Source organism: Leptonychotes weddellii, chromosome X (genome assembly GCF_054177405.1).
Source record: "Leptonychotes weddellii isolate Sample4059 chromosome X, ASM5417740v2, whole genome shotgun sequence".
Taxonomy (NCBI): domain Eukaryota; kingdom Metazoa; phylum Chordata; class Mammalia; order Carnivora; family Phocidae; genus Leptonychotes; species Leptonychotes weddellii.
Genome location: NC_138385.1, coordinates 92,748,118 through 92,766,291, shown reverse-complemented (window position 1 = coordinate 92,766,291; position 18,174 = coordinate 92,748,118). Strand labels below are relative to the sequence as shown.

The following is an 18,174-nucleotide window of genomic DNA, read 5'->3' as shown; positions in this document are numbered from 1 at the left end:
GTGGCAACACACGCTAACACCAAGGCCATGGCGACTGCTACAATTAGTTACTTGAGGAAAGCAAGCAATCTGAAGACAAAGCAGAGTGATGGGAAGAGGCAGAGGACAGGGATGGAGGACAGAAGCCCCCAACTTATGTCGGCCATTTTTGTCGGAAACCTTCAACTTAGGGGAGTAGCTTGTCGCTGAGGAGATGACGATTTAATCCGGTGACACGAGTTCCTTCTTTCCTCTGCCTTCTCAGAGGTCTGTGTCGGGTCCTGTACTCTAGCCTCCCCACCTGCACTAAAGAGCCCCTCCGTGGCTCCACCAAGGGTTGGAAGAGAGACTTTTCAGTACCTAATTAACCCAGAGCAGATTGATATTGCCACTCAAAATTCCAAGTAAGCCATGTTCAATAGAAAAACTGTCTCAGACCCAAAGCTGCCATTTTTACCCGATATTTGTCACTCAGGCCACTAGACTAAGTTTACACTGAGGATTTATACCACAATAATATTCAACCAGCTTAGTTTTACAACTCCTAAGATACTAATTTAGATTTATAAATGCTAAGTATGATTAAACACCACATTGGAATTTTTATATACGAGGCATCCAGGGTTGTTTTTTTTTTTTTTCCCCTCAAAAGATCGTAAGTTACCTAAAAGCTTCAATCACCACAACGGTCCCCTGCTTTGATATTTACAAAGTAGTTCCACAAACATCTTGGTTAAATTTCAGAACCACCCTGGTATACTGGCAGGGAAGGTACTGGTTTTACTTGGTAGATGGGGAAATGAAGGCCAAAGATTCACCCAAGGTCTCACAGCCAGGGCACAACAGAATCACAGCTCCCAAGTGTCCAGGTGAGGTTTCCTAACTTCCTGACTCACTTTCTGAAACATAGCCACCAGGGGTAAAACAGTTGATTTATCCAGCTAAATCTTAGGCAAACAGATCACAGATAAAAAGAGGTAAAAGGCAGATTTCCATTTGCAAATGCAGACCATGCTCGAGCAGCCATTACCTTTCAGTTTCTAAGGACACAGGTCAGCTTCTGGGGAAAAGTCTGCATACAATAAACCATCCTTCTTGATGGGGACATATATGCACCTTACCCGTCTTGGTTTAACAACGCTTAAGAAGTGATAGCACAACAGGGACTTGTAACAAGCCAAGGCTCCCCTTAAAATCTACGCTTAGCAGGAAAGTGTCTGAATTTAAAAACAAAGTGCCCTTCAGATAATTTAAGAATGCTAATATGAAACCAAGATGAATGATACATAGGATTTTAGTTCATTAAAAACTTTTGAACACTTAAACATTCTTTTTGTGCAATGTTTTATAAGTAGTAAGTAAAACTGTAATTTTCTAGTGTGGTTTAAAAGCATCTGATTTCCAAAGCAAAGCATTCATCAACAAAATGATATAATGGTAAATGATTTACCAAATAGTAATTCTGTGATTGTACTGGCTCATGCCAGTCTTTTTAAATATATTCCAGGCAATCTGAAATAACGAAGGTAAGATTGGTTGTATCTAAATGAACTAGATTTTAGAATAACTTTACTGCCAAAGACATTTTAAAAAATCTGATTGGACTTAGACAACATTAGTTATCCAAAAGCTACCTAAAAACAGCAGAGCCCAGATTTACTAGACAGGAAGCGCCTTCTACTTCTACTTTAAATCCAATTTTCCAATCCCATAAGGGGGAGACAACCTACCAATTCAGTGTCGGGAAGTCAACAAATCCTTACCAAATACAATCGACAGGGGCCGGGTGCCAGGTGCTTGAAGTATCACGTTGCAACAGGGAAGGCAGGGGGCAGGAGAGTGGGGACATCGGGAACCTATACTTGGCCCCCTATCTTTGGCTTTCCAGGATCTTTTTTTAAGAATGACCAAAAAATAAAATGTGTATACCTTTGTAAGTGTGATTGAGATGTATCCACTACGAGTTTTTTTCAAAGACATATGCAAAATATAAGCAAACTACGATCTGAGGTGAATGGACACACTGAGCTTAATTTTAGAGCACTCACAATGAAACATCGGCCACATAAAACGTAGCATGACTTAAGTCACTTAGCTTGCACATGTTCGTGTTGCTCTTTCAGCTAACGAGGACAAGACCACTGCACGCCAGGGTGCGTTCATCACTTTAAGTGCTCTCAGTGTTGGCGCCATCATCCGTGACGGTGCCCGTCACAGCTCCAACTCGGGGTTCTCTGGCAGCCCCAAAATATACCACCTCAATATTTTCATCTTCACCACCTGAGTGTTCTCTTCAGCTTCCTTCCACCCTTTTATAAAGGGATCTGCTTTGACCTAACTTTCTTCGGCAAAGTTTTTGGAGACATAGTTCTTTTTTTTTTTTTTAATATTTTATTTATTTATTTGACAGAGAGAGACATAGTGAGAGAGGGAACACAAGCAGGGGGAGTGGGAGAGGGAGAAGCAGGCTTCCCGCGGAGCAGGGAGCCCGATGCGGGGCTCGATCCCAGGACCTGGAATCATGACCTGAGCCGAAGGCAGACGCTTAACGACTGAGCCACCCAGGCGTCCCTGGAGACATAGTTCTTAAAAGCCTTTTCTGACCAGCAGATAACGACTCTCTCTTCTGCAAGGTCTGTGGCATACATCACCTTCAAGAGGTGTGCGATTTCAGAGATGAGGAGAGCTTGAGGTACTGGGACCACACAGCGCCAACTGTGAAGGGGTACCGCTGAGCTTTTCTGTCAGAGTGACACAATTGTAGGAAACAGCGCTGCCTTCCTTAATTTGTTCTCTGATTGTCTCATTAAAATGACCGCCAGTCAACACAAGAGGACCTGTGGCTTTTACATCCACTTCAACAGTAACGCCCCCCTTTTACTTAATGAAATCAGCTGTTCCTTCAAGATCAACTCTAGGTGCCAGGACTTCTGGCCGGACCACTGATTTCACCCATTCTGTGCTCAAAGCTTCCTGAGTGAGGTCCGCCCCACAGCCTGCGGAGGGGCACAGAGTTCATTTGGTGATGACAGTGGGAATTCACTGCTGGATACAGGGCCTTTTTTCTTCGTCCTTACCCCACCTAATTTCGTTTTTTTCTCCCATGTACCAGTACCCTTTTCCCTAGGTGGTTGAGAATCAATGTCCAGAGTTCCTGGTTTCCATCAAGCATGCCTCGCTAGCCACAGACTTTATGAAAATTACTTAACAAGGTCGAGTCTTTTGAATGCAGGATTCTCATTCTCAGGAAAGAGGATACCTTTTTTTAGTAAACCCAACCAACAAGTCTTACAGCGTCAGCCTTGTGAGATCCAATGACCATCCAAGGGTCATTCTAGACATCAAAATGGTCTTGGCTCCCGGCTCACAACCAAAATAACTGGAGGACTACTCTGGAGACCAATCAAGAGCCTTTATGATATCGACCATTTCCATTGCCTTGTGTTTCATGTATTCCACTTTTGCTCCCAACTTTTAACAATCATACAGAGCATCTGGTATGGACAGAACTGGCCTGATACAATACAGCTGGCCTTGAGGATATTTTTGCTTGTGGTAAGTTGATCAGTAAGATGCAGAGATATTATATTCTGGTTACTGATGCTTCATGACAAAACATCTCAAAATGTAATGGTCCAAGTTTAAGTTCTGGTTCTCAGTCAGATGGAATAGACATTCCAGTCTGTCTCTCCCTGAACACATCCGTAAAAACTAGGCAGAATGGATCGAATAGCTATTTAAGAATATGAAAAGGAAGCAAGCAGATTGGAGAAGACCCGATTCCAAAGTACCACCAAACCAAAATCAAGTTCCCCGTTTCCCCTCCAGTCTCCCTTAGCTCGGACTGAAGGCAGCCTGAAACCCCAAAAATGGGTGCTGGGCGTCAACGCAGAGAGAACCAGGAGAGGCCCTCTACTTCTGGCTCAGAAAGCAGCAAAGGGGCCTCCAAATGCTGAGAGTGAAGGCAGTTGTCCACTTTTCTCTTTTCTCTCTTCCCTTGCACATCCAGGACCCCTATGATCCCACAGCAGTATCAGGTGAGACCGTCAGGGCAGTGGTGCCTACAGGCGCCTGGACCTCTGAGACAGTGGAATCTTCTGCTCTAACTGGAGGAGCTGTGGTCCCAAGGAGGGTGGTGGTGAATCCCCACCGCTTTTTTCTCTCTCTGAATTCCTGGCCTCAAACATGGGCAGTTGTGGGAAGTGTGAGGCAGAGTGGGTTAACTAAAGCCCTGGTCTTCTGGCCACAGGACCGAAAAGGGGAGTCCCAGTAAATCACAAAGTACAAAGCCAAGCAGCACTGAAAAGACTTTGAAATCACAAAGGGCACCACAACTGAAACTGAACTTGGCAGCCTAAACCAACCAGGCTGACCACCCATTAAGGCAAAAATACCAACAGACTCCATAGGACATATGCAAGGCCTAGAATCTCATCAGAGGATTTCAAAAGATCCAGGGTACAATCCAAAATCACTTGGATCACTTCAAAGACGCAGGAACGTTTCAACTCACATGGGAAAAGACAATCAATGGACTCCGATAACAAGAGGACACAGACATCACAATTACCTGACAATGACTTTAAAGCAATTATTATAAAAGTTCTCCGAAAAGTAAGGGCAGACACTTCTGAAAAGAATGGGAAAAAAAAGTCTCAACAAATAAAAAGAAGAACCAAATGGAAATCTTAGGAATGAATAATATAATAACCAAAATAGAAAACTCACCAGAATGGCTCACAAGAAGAATGGACATGACAGAGGGGTCAGTGAAATTAAAGACTGCTCAGTAGAAATGATCCAATCTGAACAATAGAGAGAAAACAAAGACTTTATGCTCAAACATAGAAACATCTAGAAATTAAGGCCCTCTTCCAAAGGCCCATAAACCAATAGGTGAAAAGCGCAGGGAAGGATCATGAATAAACAGCTCAGGAAAAAAAAAAGAGGGGGGGGGAAATATGCCCAACTACATGCAGAATAAGGGAAATACAAGCTCAAACTAAGATACCATCTCTCAACTATCAGATTACCAAGAGTCAAAAGACTGGCAACCAGTTTGGCCATAAAGAAGGACAAGGTACAAAATGGTATAACCCACAGATAGGAATATGAGACTAGCTACAAAATTATAGGTGCATTTGTTCTTCAATACACAAATGTCACTCTGGGATACCTAATGAACAAACAAACCTATATACATATTACATAGAATCTACACAAAATTATTCACTGCAGCTTAGTAGCCAAAAATAATATATATATCTATATATCTGTAGATATATATAATAATTTAGATATATATTCTAAGTATCCTTTAAGAAGGGATTGGTAAAATAAACAAGATACATCCACCCAATGAAGTACTATCCAGCTATAAAAAAGAAAAAGGAAGATTCCCATATTCTGATTTGGAAAATTGTCCAGGCTCCACTGTTAATGGAAAAATGCAAGATGCACAACAGTATATTGGTCTGGTACCTTTTAAATAAGAAAGGGAGAATAAGAATGCACATTCATATGTGCTTTTATTTACATAGCACAAGTGGTCACACTTTTTCCATAAAGGACCAGATAAATATTTTTGGCTTTGTGAGCTACACAGTCTCTGCCATTACAGAGATGGATGGAGGTGTTCCAATATAACTTTATTTACAAAATGAAGGTGGCCGGCTTGCAGATTGCAGTGTGCTGACAACGGAAATAAAGAAGTACTATAAGGATAAATAAGAAACTAAAAAAAAAATTAGGGGAAACAGTGTAGATGGGATAAAAGAAATAAATTGGACTTCATCAAAATTAAAATTTGTGCATTAGAGACAGCATCAAGAAAGTTCAAAGATATATCACAGAATGGCAGAGAAAATTTGCTGATCATGTATGACAAGGGATCAGTCTCCAGGTCATATAAAGAATTTTTACAACTCAATAGTAAGAGGACAAATAACTAAAAAAATGGGCAAAGGGTTCACACAGATATTTCTCCAAAGAAGATATACAAATGGCCAAAAAACACATGAAAAGACAGTCAACATCCTTCGTCACCAGGGAAATGTGAATCAAACCCACCATGAGCTACCACTTTAAACCCACTAGGACAGCTACCATAAACAGACAAGAACCAGTGTGATGAGGATTTGGTGTGACTGGAATGCTCATACGCTGCTGGTGGGAATGTAAAATGTGTAGCTGCTTTGGACAACAGCCTTTTGGAAAGCGGTTCCTCAAAAGGTTAAATATAAGGTGGATGCAACCCAAGTGTCCATTGATGGATAAACAGTTAAACAAAATATGGTATATCCCTACAATGGATTGTTCAACCTTAAAAAGCAAGGGAATTCGGACACATGCCGCAACATGGATGAACATCGAGGACATTAAATGAAATAAGCCAGTCACAAAAAAATAAATACTGTATGATTCCACTGACATGAAGTATGTCCAGTAGTCAAATCATCGAAACAGAAAGCACAACGGTGGCTGCCAGGGCCTGAGGGGAGAGGAAAACTGGGAGTTGTTCAATGGGTGGAGAATTTCAGTTTTTTAAGATGGACAAGTTCTGGAGATTGGTTGCACAACAAAGTGAAATGTACTGAATGCTACTGAACGGCTCATTTGGAAATGGCTGAGAGATTTTGTATTAGCTGCTTTTTAATCAGAATACAATTTTTTTTTAAAGAAGCTTAAACAGAGAGTTACCACAGGATCTAGAAATCCCGCTCCTAGGCTAGGCACATACTCAAGAGAAAGGCAAGCAAATGTCTACACAAAAAGTTGCAGTGTTCTTCAAAATTAGAAACCACCCCCAAATCCATCCACAGATGGATAAAACCGTGGTATATCCGTCCAGCAGAATTTCCTGCCACCCCCCAAAGGGAACGCAGTCCAGACATGTGCGGCCACACAGATGAACCGTGGACACGAGCGAGAGGAAGCCAGTCTTTTTTTTTTTTTTTTTAAAGATTTTATGTATTTATTCATGAGAGACATAGAGAGAGAGGCAGAGGGAGAAGCAGGCTCCCCGTGGAGCAGGAGCCCGATGCGGGACTCGATCCCAGGACCCTGGGATCATGACCTGAGCCAAAGGCAGACGCTTAACCATCTGAGCCACCCAGGCACCCAAGAGGAAGCCAGGCTTACAAGGCAGGTTACATCAGGCCGCTGACATGAATCAGCCCATCGAGAGAGACAGAAAGGAGAGTAACGGTTGCCCGGGGCCGGGGCTAGGTGCTTGGAACGGGCAAGGACCGCGAACGGCACTGGCTTCTTTGCTGGGTGCAAGGGCGACCGCCGCACGGTTCCGGATCGGGACGAAGCGCCACCGCGGGGGAGGATGCCATCCCAACAGAGCTGCGTTCTCGGGGGCTTGCTCTGGTTTTTGAAAAAGTAGAATATTTGGGGCGCCTGGGTGGCTCAGTTGGTTAAGCGACTGCCTTCGGCTCAGGTCATGATCCTGGAGTCCCTGGATCGAGTCCCGCATCGGGCTCCCTGCTCGGTGGGGAGCCTGCTTCTCCCTCTCCCACTCCCCGTTTGTGTTCCCTCTCTCGCTGTGTCTTTCTCTATCAAATAAATAAATAAAATCTTTAAAAAAAAAAAAAAGAAAAAGTAGAATATTCTTAGCAGCAGCACCGTTCCTACCTTGGAACTACTCAACTGTTCAACAACAGAAAACAAACTGCAGTGTATGCTTACAAGGAAATACTGCGGAGAAATGAAAACGAACGAATTATTGCTGTATTAACAACAGAGAGGAATTCCACAAACATAATGGTCAGTGAAAGGGGCCAGAGGCAACAAAAGGAAATTGTATTATTCCATTTATAAAAAAAGAGAGAGGCAAACCAAGAAACAGACTCTTAAGAGAACACACTGCTGGTCACCAGAGGGGAGGTGGGGGGGGGGAATGGGGGAAACAGGTGATGGGGATGAAGGAGCGCGCTTGTCCTGATGAGCACCGGGTGATCTATGGGATTGACTCACTATATTCTACACCGGAATATGTTAAGTATATTGGAATAAAAAAAACTTAAAAAGAAAAAAGAAAACCAGAAGAAACCAGAAGCCAGCACTCTCTGTGGTGCGACTGGCACTCCCTTTTCTGATCCAAGTGCACAGTTACACAGCAGAGCATACACTTAAGATTGTGCCCTTTTCTGTATGTATTCTGTACCTTGATAGAAAGAAAAAAAATCAAGAGCATCTCAAAGCAGGGGTTTGTACCTTTTCCTCACTTCCATTCTTCAGCACAGGACCAGGAATGGAGCTAGGGTTAAATCTCCAACCTCCAAACTTTGGGGAAAAAAAATTGTCTGACCCGACTGCGGGAGGATAATGTGACCCTACCACCTGACATTGCTGAGCACTTACCAAGTTCAGGGCACTATGCGTCAATCTCTAGAGATTTTTTTTTTTAATGAGGCTCAGAGATGTTAAGTAAGCTTATCCTGGGTCACACAACCAATAAAGGACAGGGCAAACCTGGAAACTGGATCTCCAAAGCCAGGGTTTTTTCCCCCTCTGCCACTTGTGTCACCCAGGGCAGTGGGACACAATGACGGAACACATGCTGGTCAAGTTTCATCATGGATCTGTTTTGGTGGTCTGTACCCCAGAAGGCAGAAAGGCCATCGGCCCGAAGGATAACCTGCACTTCCTACACTTTCCTGGATGGTGAGGTGCCAGGCAGGCAGCCGTGGTTCTGGCAACCGGACTCTGAGTGCCTGGAACACTCATCCGGGGTGAGATGCTTCTCTCAGGTGCTTGAGACAAGGTGTCGGGCGTGCTTCATTACAAGTCACCCGCGTCCAACTGCGTACGTGATCAATCACAGACCTCAGTGTAAAAACTCCAACAGTCAAGTGTTCAGAAGAACACAGGAGAGTCTGTGTACAACCACAACCTGGAGGGAGGCAAGACTTCTCAGAGAGGACACAGAAGGTAACCTTAACAGAAAAATAACCTCGAGGAGACTTCATCAGAATGAAAGTTCTCTGTTCATCACAAGTCCCAAGGAGATGAATAAGCCAGCCACAGTCTGGGAGCAAATGCTCACAACATACACTTCAGACAAAGCACTTGAATCCAGAATATATAAAGAACTCCTGTAATTCAATAATAAGAGGACAACCCAATTAAATGGGCAAATGGTCTCAACAGACACCTCACAAAGGAATGTATGTGCATGGCAAAAAGCACCTGAAAAGGTGCTCAACATCATTAATCATCAAGGAAAGGTGAATTAAAACCTTAATAAGAAACCACTACACCCCCACTAACAAGGCCAGAGTCGAAAAGCTCAATAATACAAAATGTCGGTGAGGATGCGAAGCCACCAGAACTCTTGTGCCTCGGTGCCAAGAATATAAAATAGTACAACCACTTGGGGAAAAGGTTTGGAGTTTCCTTATACAGTTTAACATACACCTACCCTTTGATCCAGCCATTCCACTGCTGGTTATTGACTCGAGGAATGAAAACATTTGCCCACAAAAAAGACCTATATACAAATGTTCATAGCAGTTTCACTTGTAATAGCCCAAACTGGGAACCACCCACATGTCCTTCAACAGGAGAATAACTAAACCAACTGCGTATATCCATGCAATCCAACAGTACTCTGCACGAACAAGGAGCAAACTACAGATATACGGCACGATATGGGTGAATCTCAAAAACATCATGCCGAGCGAAGGAAGCTAGACCCTGGAGAGTGCACACTGTATGAGCCCATTTACACAAAACTCTAGCAAAGGCAAATCTAACTGGTGGTGATGGCCTCTCAGGCACTCTCTGGGGCCAGGAATGGGAGTGGAGAGGGGAATGAGCAAGAGGAGACATAAGGGAACTTTCTGGACAGATGGAACTTCTATTGTGATAGGGTCTGTTTACGCAGGTTTAGTCATTTCTCACATTGTGCAGTGGAGATGTGTACATTTCAATGTATACACACTGTAGGTTAAAAATGCTTAAGACTGTAATAATCAAGTGTGGGGCAGGGAGTAGGTAGCGGTAAAGAAATCAAAATGGCACAATGATACTCACTGTTGAAGCTGCGTAATGTCCATGCTTGAAATTTTCCACAATAAGAATTTAAGAAAAAATTCATCTACATCTAAAGCGCCTACTCCTTTCCCGCTTCCACCTCTGTCCAACTCTGCCCCCGGGCTGACCCTGATTCTCTGGTGAACGCTGCTTCCTGCCGCAGTCCACAGCTCAGCTCCTTCCTGCGCTGCACCCCCTACTACCAACCAAGCCCCAGCAACTGCCAGGCATTTTGGCCAAGCCCTGCCACACCCAACAGCCCGAAAGCTGGGAAGGTATTGGGGTGGGGGGGACAAGAAGTTTTCCAGCTGGCTTTGCATGAAATCACCCCTCCCCCACTGATGTTATTTGACCAGGATTTAAACAGCTCCTATCCCAAAGCCTGGTACACAGAGGCTTTCAACAATAGTTTATGGCTTGCATTCTAAAAGTCTGGTTTTTAAGTTGGCTGCTGGGAACCCCTAACACATTCTGCCCCAGTGACAACAGCCAGCCAGCAATGCAGCAGGCCAGCCCCCGAGGGTTTATCTACCCTCCATGCACTCAAGGCTCACACAGCAAAGCTGTGAGGAAATGCTGCAGGTGCAATGCTTCTTTCACTCAGCCCACATGACTAAGAATTGAGTCAAGTTCCAGGTTCAATGAGGAGTCAGTAGCAGTAACAGCAGCTAGAAAGGAAGGAGGCTCTGGGAACGGCCCCCATGGGCAAGCCAGCAGCCAGGTCCAGCAGAGGACAGCTGAGGTCCAGCCAGGGGTTCACGCGGTCTTGTCCCCGCAAGGAAAGTCACTGTGGCCTGAGCAAGCCACACCGTTGGCTCCAGCAGGGAGAGAGGAGGCTTCTCAGTTATAACGTCATCTTTATTCTCCCACTGCACTTGTTTAAAATAAAATCCCATTGTGAAAAATATACATCGTAGAAAGTGTGGACAAATAAAAAGAACCAGTATTCTCAGAACACAGTTCAAACCACTGTTTCCATTCCAGGGTCTCCAGTGTGAGCTGTTCTCGTCTGTTCTATTTGAGATGTACCACTGAGGAGAAAGGTCCAGATCCAGAAATGTGTCGTTAGGATGTCTCCTCTTTCCTAATAAAAAATCACAACTGGACTATATCTATGCCTGGCCGCCATTTTCAACATGGTTTCCACAGGAAACCACATTCTGATTTCCTGCGGAGGGTACCGAACAAGTTTTGCTTCATCTCAACAGGAGAAACCAAGTGTCATCTGCGTCCACTGAGAGTTATTCTAAAAAGGAACTGGACAGATATTCCTAGGAATCACTCCAAGAGTAGCAAAGAAAACCGCATCTGGCTCCCTGCCGTTGAAGAGTTAATTATCAGTAATTATTTAATCACAACTGTGTTACTCGCTAGGAATGAAAACCTCGGTGTGATCGAAGCCGGCAGAGAGCAGGTGAGGAGTCTGTGAAGGCTCCCTGGAAGAACGGAGATGTGAAGGCGGAGGAGGTTTGGGGCAGAGCAAGACTGCAGGCTACAGTGGCATCAAAGCAGAGGACACGGAGAGGAACACACCAAGACTGACCCAACCTTAAGAGACCAGTGATGAAGCTGTTGCCTGTTGGTCACAACGTGGATGAGAGGAGAGAAGTCCTGGACCGGGGAGGAGGGGCACATAGAGCGAAGTCAAGCAGATCTGAGAACCATTTTGGAAGCAACAGGCTGGATTTGGCAATGACTGAGAGGGTGGGGTCAAGACTGACTCCCAGGTTGCTGATTTTGCTCATCCATGTTTAGTTTTTTAACAGAAGACAATGTCTAACTATTGCCCCTACATTCTGCTGGAAATAGATTTGGCCCATCTCCTGACCACGTCTAGGTGCCGCACAAAGTGCAGCTTCTACGACTGTCAAACCCACACATCCCACAGACCTGTCTTCCTTAGAACTTTATGCATTTTCCAGAGCGACGGGGAGAGTATGCACCCAGTTACCAGCCGTCTTAAGGCATGTATAAGCCTCTCTCTTGAGCAGAAGCCAATGCACCGGAGGATTGAGTCCACAAAAGTGGAGAGCTGCATTTAGGCATTTCCAGCAGAATGCACTGCAAGCTTTATTAGTCAGGGTAAGCTAGGCTATGCTGCCACAGGAGTTTCAGGGGCTTAACTACCATGTTGAACACATGACCTTCGAGCAAGCCACAAGAGAGGCAGAGAGAGATGGAGGTGGCGCACTGATGTCTCAGTCACCTTCAGAGTGATGCTTGATGTTGCTCACATTTCACAGGCCAGCACTAATCACAACGACCCACGCTAACTGCAAGGGAGATTTGGAACTGTGGGAGAAGATATGGATGCTTGCAAGGCACTGTCTTTGCCACACGACACATCAAGCTGATGAAGAATCCACAGGTATGGGGCGCCTGGGGGGGCTCAGTCAGTTAAGCGGCTGACTTTCGGCTCAGGTCATGATCTTAGGGTCCTGGGATCGAGCCCTGCGTCAGGCTCTCCGCTCAGTGGCGAGTCTGCCTGTCCCTCTCCCTTTCCCCCAGCTCGTGCTTGCTCTCTCAAGAAATAAAACCTTTAAAAAAAATTCACAAGTAACATCACAGATGGAGAAGCTAGACATAACCCATGGAAAGGGCAGCAAAAGGGACTAGAGCTGGCCGTACTTTAAACCATGACATATCCTATTTTGGCGGAAAGCCCGATATTACCGCCAGCTTAAAAACTAACAGAATCACTATAGTATCATTTGATACAAAAGGAAAAAAATAACCTAGCCTCCAAAACCAGTGAAACCAAATAGAAGCTAGAATGTGTTCTTCCATTGCTGGTATGAACCCAGGGGAGCCAGCGTCTCAATTCTGCCTTTCTCACGCCCAGCCCCACGGCGTGGGCACCACGGTCGGCGGAGATTATAAACAGGGAGGATCCAGGACATGAGGGGATTCGTGGCCTGACCTCCTCTTGGAAAGGCATACCTTGCAGACAACTTTCTAGCATTTGTGCTAGATTTTCATGACCCAAGTTATACTCTTACCACGGTAACAACCCCCACCCCCCAATCTTAGTAGCCTGACCAAATAAAAGCTTCTCTCTTGCTTATGCAAACCCCTAAGTGAACATTCCTGCTTCAATAGCTACCCTCCGAAGAGTGGTTCAGGGATCCAGGTGCCTTCCACCTCAGAAGCAGGGCCCCAGGGTCAGGAAAGTGGCATCTAAAGGAGGTTCAGAGAGGAGCAAAGTTAGGCAGAGCCAGACCCAACAGCGACAGACAGAGAACTTGCGCCCCAGGGCAGGTAGGGACAAGGCTTGATCAAAGGGACGGTTCTTGTCATTGGACCCGTTACTAGCTAAGGCAAGAAGGCCACGAATTAGCACGCAGCTGGAGGCTCTAACTTAGATTGGTCACTAACCACCCAACCAACTGGAGAGTAAACGGGCATCAATGATACGGTGCGTTCCTTGGAGATAACTGTATTGTATTCTACTGCACCAGACCTCCGTTTAAGATTTGATACCACAGTTAAGCATATTCAACTATAGTGTCCGAGAAAACAGAATTTCCATCTCAGAATGTGTGGGAAAGCACGAGCCAGAGTTACACAGATTTCCTTCCCGCAGGAAGTCTCGGTTTTTGCTGTGTTCCCAGGCACTGAGCTCCAAGAGAGACACACACAGCACGCACTCGGGAAGCAGAACAGGCTGGTGCGTGTACATACACTCCGCACACACAGTAAGTGATCGCAAGTCATGACTATGAATTCTGTTCAAGTAGATACATGGGCATTTAAACAAAAGGAATCAAGGCACATCCAGAAGAACGGGTTTCTTCAAGAAAAAAAAAAAAAAAAGAGAGAAGACCTGTCTTGTTTTCCAAGCACTAGAAGTAACCAAGGGATTGACCCTCACTGAATTTAACAGTTCTACTGAATTCCAGACTCTCATCTTTTTTTTTTTTTTTTTAAAGATTTTATTTATTTGACAGAGAGAGACACAGCGAGAGAGGGAACACAAGCAGGGGGAGCGGGAGAGGGAGAGGCAGGCTTCCCGCAGAGCAGGGAGCCCGATGCGGGGCTCGATCCCAGGACACTGGGATCATGACCCGAGCCGAAGGCAGACGCCTAACGACTGAGCCACCCAGGTGCCCCCAGACTCTCATCTTTGAAGACGGAGGACAGATGCTTAAAAAGTAAAACAAAAGCTAGTCCTTCTGCAGACCAAAGGCACACAGGGACCTCTGCTAAAAGCGAACAAGATGTCCCTCAAAAAAAATTAAACATGAAATTACCATATGACGCAGCAATTCCCTAGGTGGGCATATACCCCAGAAAGTCAAAGAAGAGACTTGAGCAGGTATTCAGACACCCATGGTCATTAGGACGTTATCTACAATAGCCTGAAGGTGGAAATGACCCAAATGCCCCATCTGCAGATGCGAGGGCGAACACTGGCGTATTCATTAGCCTTCAAGGACACTCCGCTACGTGCCACAGCGCGAATGAACCTCGAGGACATTGTGTTAATCAAAATAAGCTAGACACAAAAAGACAAAGACTGCATGATCCCAGTTATATGAAATTTCTGGAACAGGCAAATTCAAGGAGACAGAAAGTAGAACAGTGGTTATCAGGGGCTAAGGGGAGGGAGGAGTGACAAGTTACTGTTGAAGGGGCACAGAATTTTTGTTTGGGCTGATGAGAAAGTTCTGCAGGGGGATGGTGGTGTTGGTTGCACAAGAGTGTGAATGTACTTAATGCCAATGAAATGCATAAAGATGTTTAAATGGCAGATTTTAGGTTACAAATATTTTCAGATTTCCTTTTCAAGTGCTCGTGGCCGTGTTCTTTCACCAGCGTCACCGGTCCTCGCTCGAGCTGAAGGCCCGCCTGCGGCTCTCTCGCACCCCCACCGAATCACCCAGGCACCGGCGACCCCGAACCTCTCCTCCAGACCCACACAGGACCACGGAAAACTGTACAAGGCGGGGGAAAACACACTCCAGCCAGCTTTGCCTTGCTAGGAGTACAAGAGACCGGAAGTACACTTCACAACTACCAGGCTCCCTAAAATACCTTTGGGGACAGCTCATTCGGTCCTCTCGCCCACAGTTTTCTAGAACAGCACAGTCCAGTGGGACCTTCTGTGAGGAAGAGCATGCTCTCTTCGCTGTGCCTGCTGAGCCCTTGAAATACAGCTGGTGACAATAACGGACTGACTTATTGCATTTAAACTGACTTCCTTGTGAACTGCCCCCTGTGGCTAGGGGCCACCGTGTTGGACAGCGTGCTTTTAGAACTTGTACAAAGAAGCCAAAGTGACAGATTTGGTTTTCTGTGCGGTTTGTGTTGCCGCTGTTCTGTTTTGTTTGGGTGGAGATGCCCAAAGTCCGTGAGTGGTAGAGATCAGGAGAGGTTGGGGCGGGGGGGGCTCTCTGTTTAGTCCATAAACCCACTATTGGACTTGCATAGGTCTTCGGTCAAACCCATGCAAAGAATTTATTAGTTATAATGACGTACCGAGAAATGATTTAGTCAAGACCAAGCCAAGGTCAACCAAAGGAGGTACACGATGCAGAAAATTCTAGGCAATCTGGGCCCAGAGCAAGAAAAGGTGAGGTGCCTTGTGTAGTTCTGGGATCCAAAGCCCAAGATTTCTGACCGGACTTTCACACCGAACCAGAAGGGGTCCGGTTAGTAGATGAAGGCTTGTTACACACACACACACACACACCCGAGTAAAGCCGTGGCACCCCCGTCTTCAGAGTTGGCACCAGCAGGCAAGAGGCTACAATTGTGCAGCACAGCAAGAGACATTTCACCTTTCAGAGAAGAGTCTTTTCAAACTCTAATTTAGGAGGAGGATGAATAGAGGTCAAGAAAACCGAGTGGTTCTGGGTGAAGTGGGCTCCCGAGGAACTTTTCTAAAAAGACGTAGCACTGAGGAGTACACTCTGAGTGGTCAGAAATGTCAAGAGTGTTTTCAACGGGCTCAGCTGCCACTTTATTTGAACAAGCCTGACACCCCGCCCCCTTCCAGGTGGGGAGCATTTGCTCTGCAGAAAACAGATCCCTGTTGCCTCTGAGAATGGAGAACAATACACCTAGGTTACTGCTTCCGCGTCGGGTGGCCAGGGTCTCAAACTCCCCCTGTACCTTCTCACATGCTTTTAGGCTTAGGGTGGGCACTGTTACCACCTCTTGACCAACGGAGAAAGCAAGGCACAAACCAGGTAATTACCGTCCCACGTACAAGGCTTATTAATGTCACCCAAGCGCCAGCGGCTTGTCACATAGATTCCAAAGATTCGGTAAGGAAAAACATCCAAGCAGCAATCCATTCCACACCTGGAGAAACTTGCCAACCAAAAAGTATTGATTTTAAGACCGGATTCTTACCACAGGCTTATCACAGTGAGCTTGGAGTATCTAGTATCCCATTCCAGCAAGGAAAGCACCCGCCCCCCCCCCCCCGGCCCCCAAATGCTTCTGCATTACGGGATAAAATAGATCTGTCACACTGGTGGTAGAGCACAGCCCCACCGTCTAAGTGTGTTTGGGGCAGGAATTAAACTACTGGAAAGAACGCTGGGCATTTCTAAGAGCACCTCCCCCTACACGTAGATCCGCGCTCCATTGTAGCACAGGGATTCCCACTCTCGGCTGCAAAATGCAATCATCTGGGAAAGCATTAAAAACTCGTGGGGCCTCAGATTGTGGGATCATTCGTCTGGGATACAATCTGGACAGGAGGAGTTTTAAAAGTTCCCCAGGTGATTCTAATGTGTAGCTAGGGTTGGGGCCCACTCACTGCTGTAAGGGACAGGGCCGGAGGGAGGAAGTAAAAGCCGGGTGGGGAGGAGGGCTCCGCATCATCTGGGTTACGGGCTGTTTCTTGGGTCAACTGCTGTTTAACGGGATCGAAAAATAACGAGCTTAAATGCCAGCGGCGTCCGTTTTCTTATCTGTAAAAAGGTACAATGCCCCTTACTCTCCCCTCGCGGAAAGGCAGGGCGGGCCGGTTTTGAGAGGCACGGGAGGCTAGGCTGGGGAGGGGCCGGGGCCGTGGCGTGGGCCAGGGTCAGGAAAGCGGACAGGGTGGGGTGGTGTGGAGTGCGGGTGAAGGGGGCATCCGCCTCACCTGCGTCGTAGAAGGCGTCGAGCACAGCTGTCTCCCCGAAGTCGAGCTCCCCGAAGGGCACGGAGATGAACTGGGCGCCCTCGGCCTCGCAGGCCCGCAGCAGGCACTGGCGCGCCCCCGCCTCCTGGCCGCCGGCCGCGCCGCCCTGCGGGCTCTCGCTGTGCACATAGACTGCCCGCAGAGCCCGCCGCGGCCCGCCCCCGTCCTCGGCCCCGCTCCCGCTCCCCGCGCCCTCGGCCGCCCCGTCGGGCTCCGCCGGCCCCGCTGCGCCCTCGGCTCCCGGCGGCAGCGGGCACGGTGGTGACTCGGCCGCCGCCCCGAGCGCCCCAGCCGGGGGAGTCCCGCCGCCGCTCTCCATGTGGCCGCCCTGCGAGCCCTTCCTGGGTTCCACCTCCGCACGAGCGGCGGGCGGCTGCGGGCCACAAGCAGTCCCGGCACCTGTTCTCGGGCCGCGGGCGGGGAGCTGCGGGAGCCAGCGCGCGCCGGTGGCCCCGCGGCGGGCAGGTGAAGACAGGGCCCCGCGGCCGCAGACGCAAGCCGCAGCCCCGCAGCCCCCGAGCGCCCTTTGAAGGCTGGGGAGAGAGAGAGGCGGGAGCTGGGGACGTCAGGGCGAGCGAAGGGCGGGGGGAGGTCTGGGAAGGGCGGCGGGGCAGGAGCTGGCAGGGCGCCCCCTGCCGCCTCCCCCCGGCAGCGCCTGAGGAGGGCGGATTCGTCAATTTCAGGTTTTTGTTGTTGCCTTGCCTCCAGACTGACCAACTTTAGGAGTCCCGGTTTTTTCCTTCAAAACAATTCGAAGCTTTTCAAGCAGAGTAAAAACTCTTTCAAAGCGCTGGTTTGGAGGTAAATATCCAATTTCAAACTAAATACAGAGGTAGTTTTAACTCAGAATTGAGGGGAGAAGATGCTTATTTCAAACGCCTCTGATGTTGATAAATAAATTAATTAAAAGATAAATAAATCGCCTCTGATTTTGTACTCTTTGTCCCTGGTGTCCAAGAGCATGGCCCTCCTGAGCCCAGGTCTGGAGGCTGCTCGTCCTGACTTTCACCGTGACC

At 47.1% G+C, this 18,174-nt stretch overlaps 1 protein-coding gene across 1 annotated transcript in view; it reads right to left on the bottom strand.

Annotated features, from left to right (window-relative positions):
• The window catches only part of MAP3K15 (mitogen-activated protein kinase kinase kinase 15), a 119,145-nt gene extending 101,456 nt beyond the window's left edge, over nucleotides 1-17,689 (bottom strand). The window contains exon 1 of the mRNA XM_081809065.1: nucleotides 17,120-17,689. Within this exon, the coding sequence (XP_081665191.1) occupies nucleotides 17,120-17,477 (358 nt within the window). The 5' untranslated portion in view covers nucleotides 17,478-17,689. The remainder of the gene's footprint in view (nucleotides 1-17,119) is intronic.
• Nucleotides 17,690-18,174: the final 485 nt, after the last annotated feature.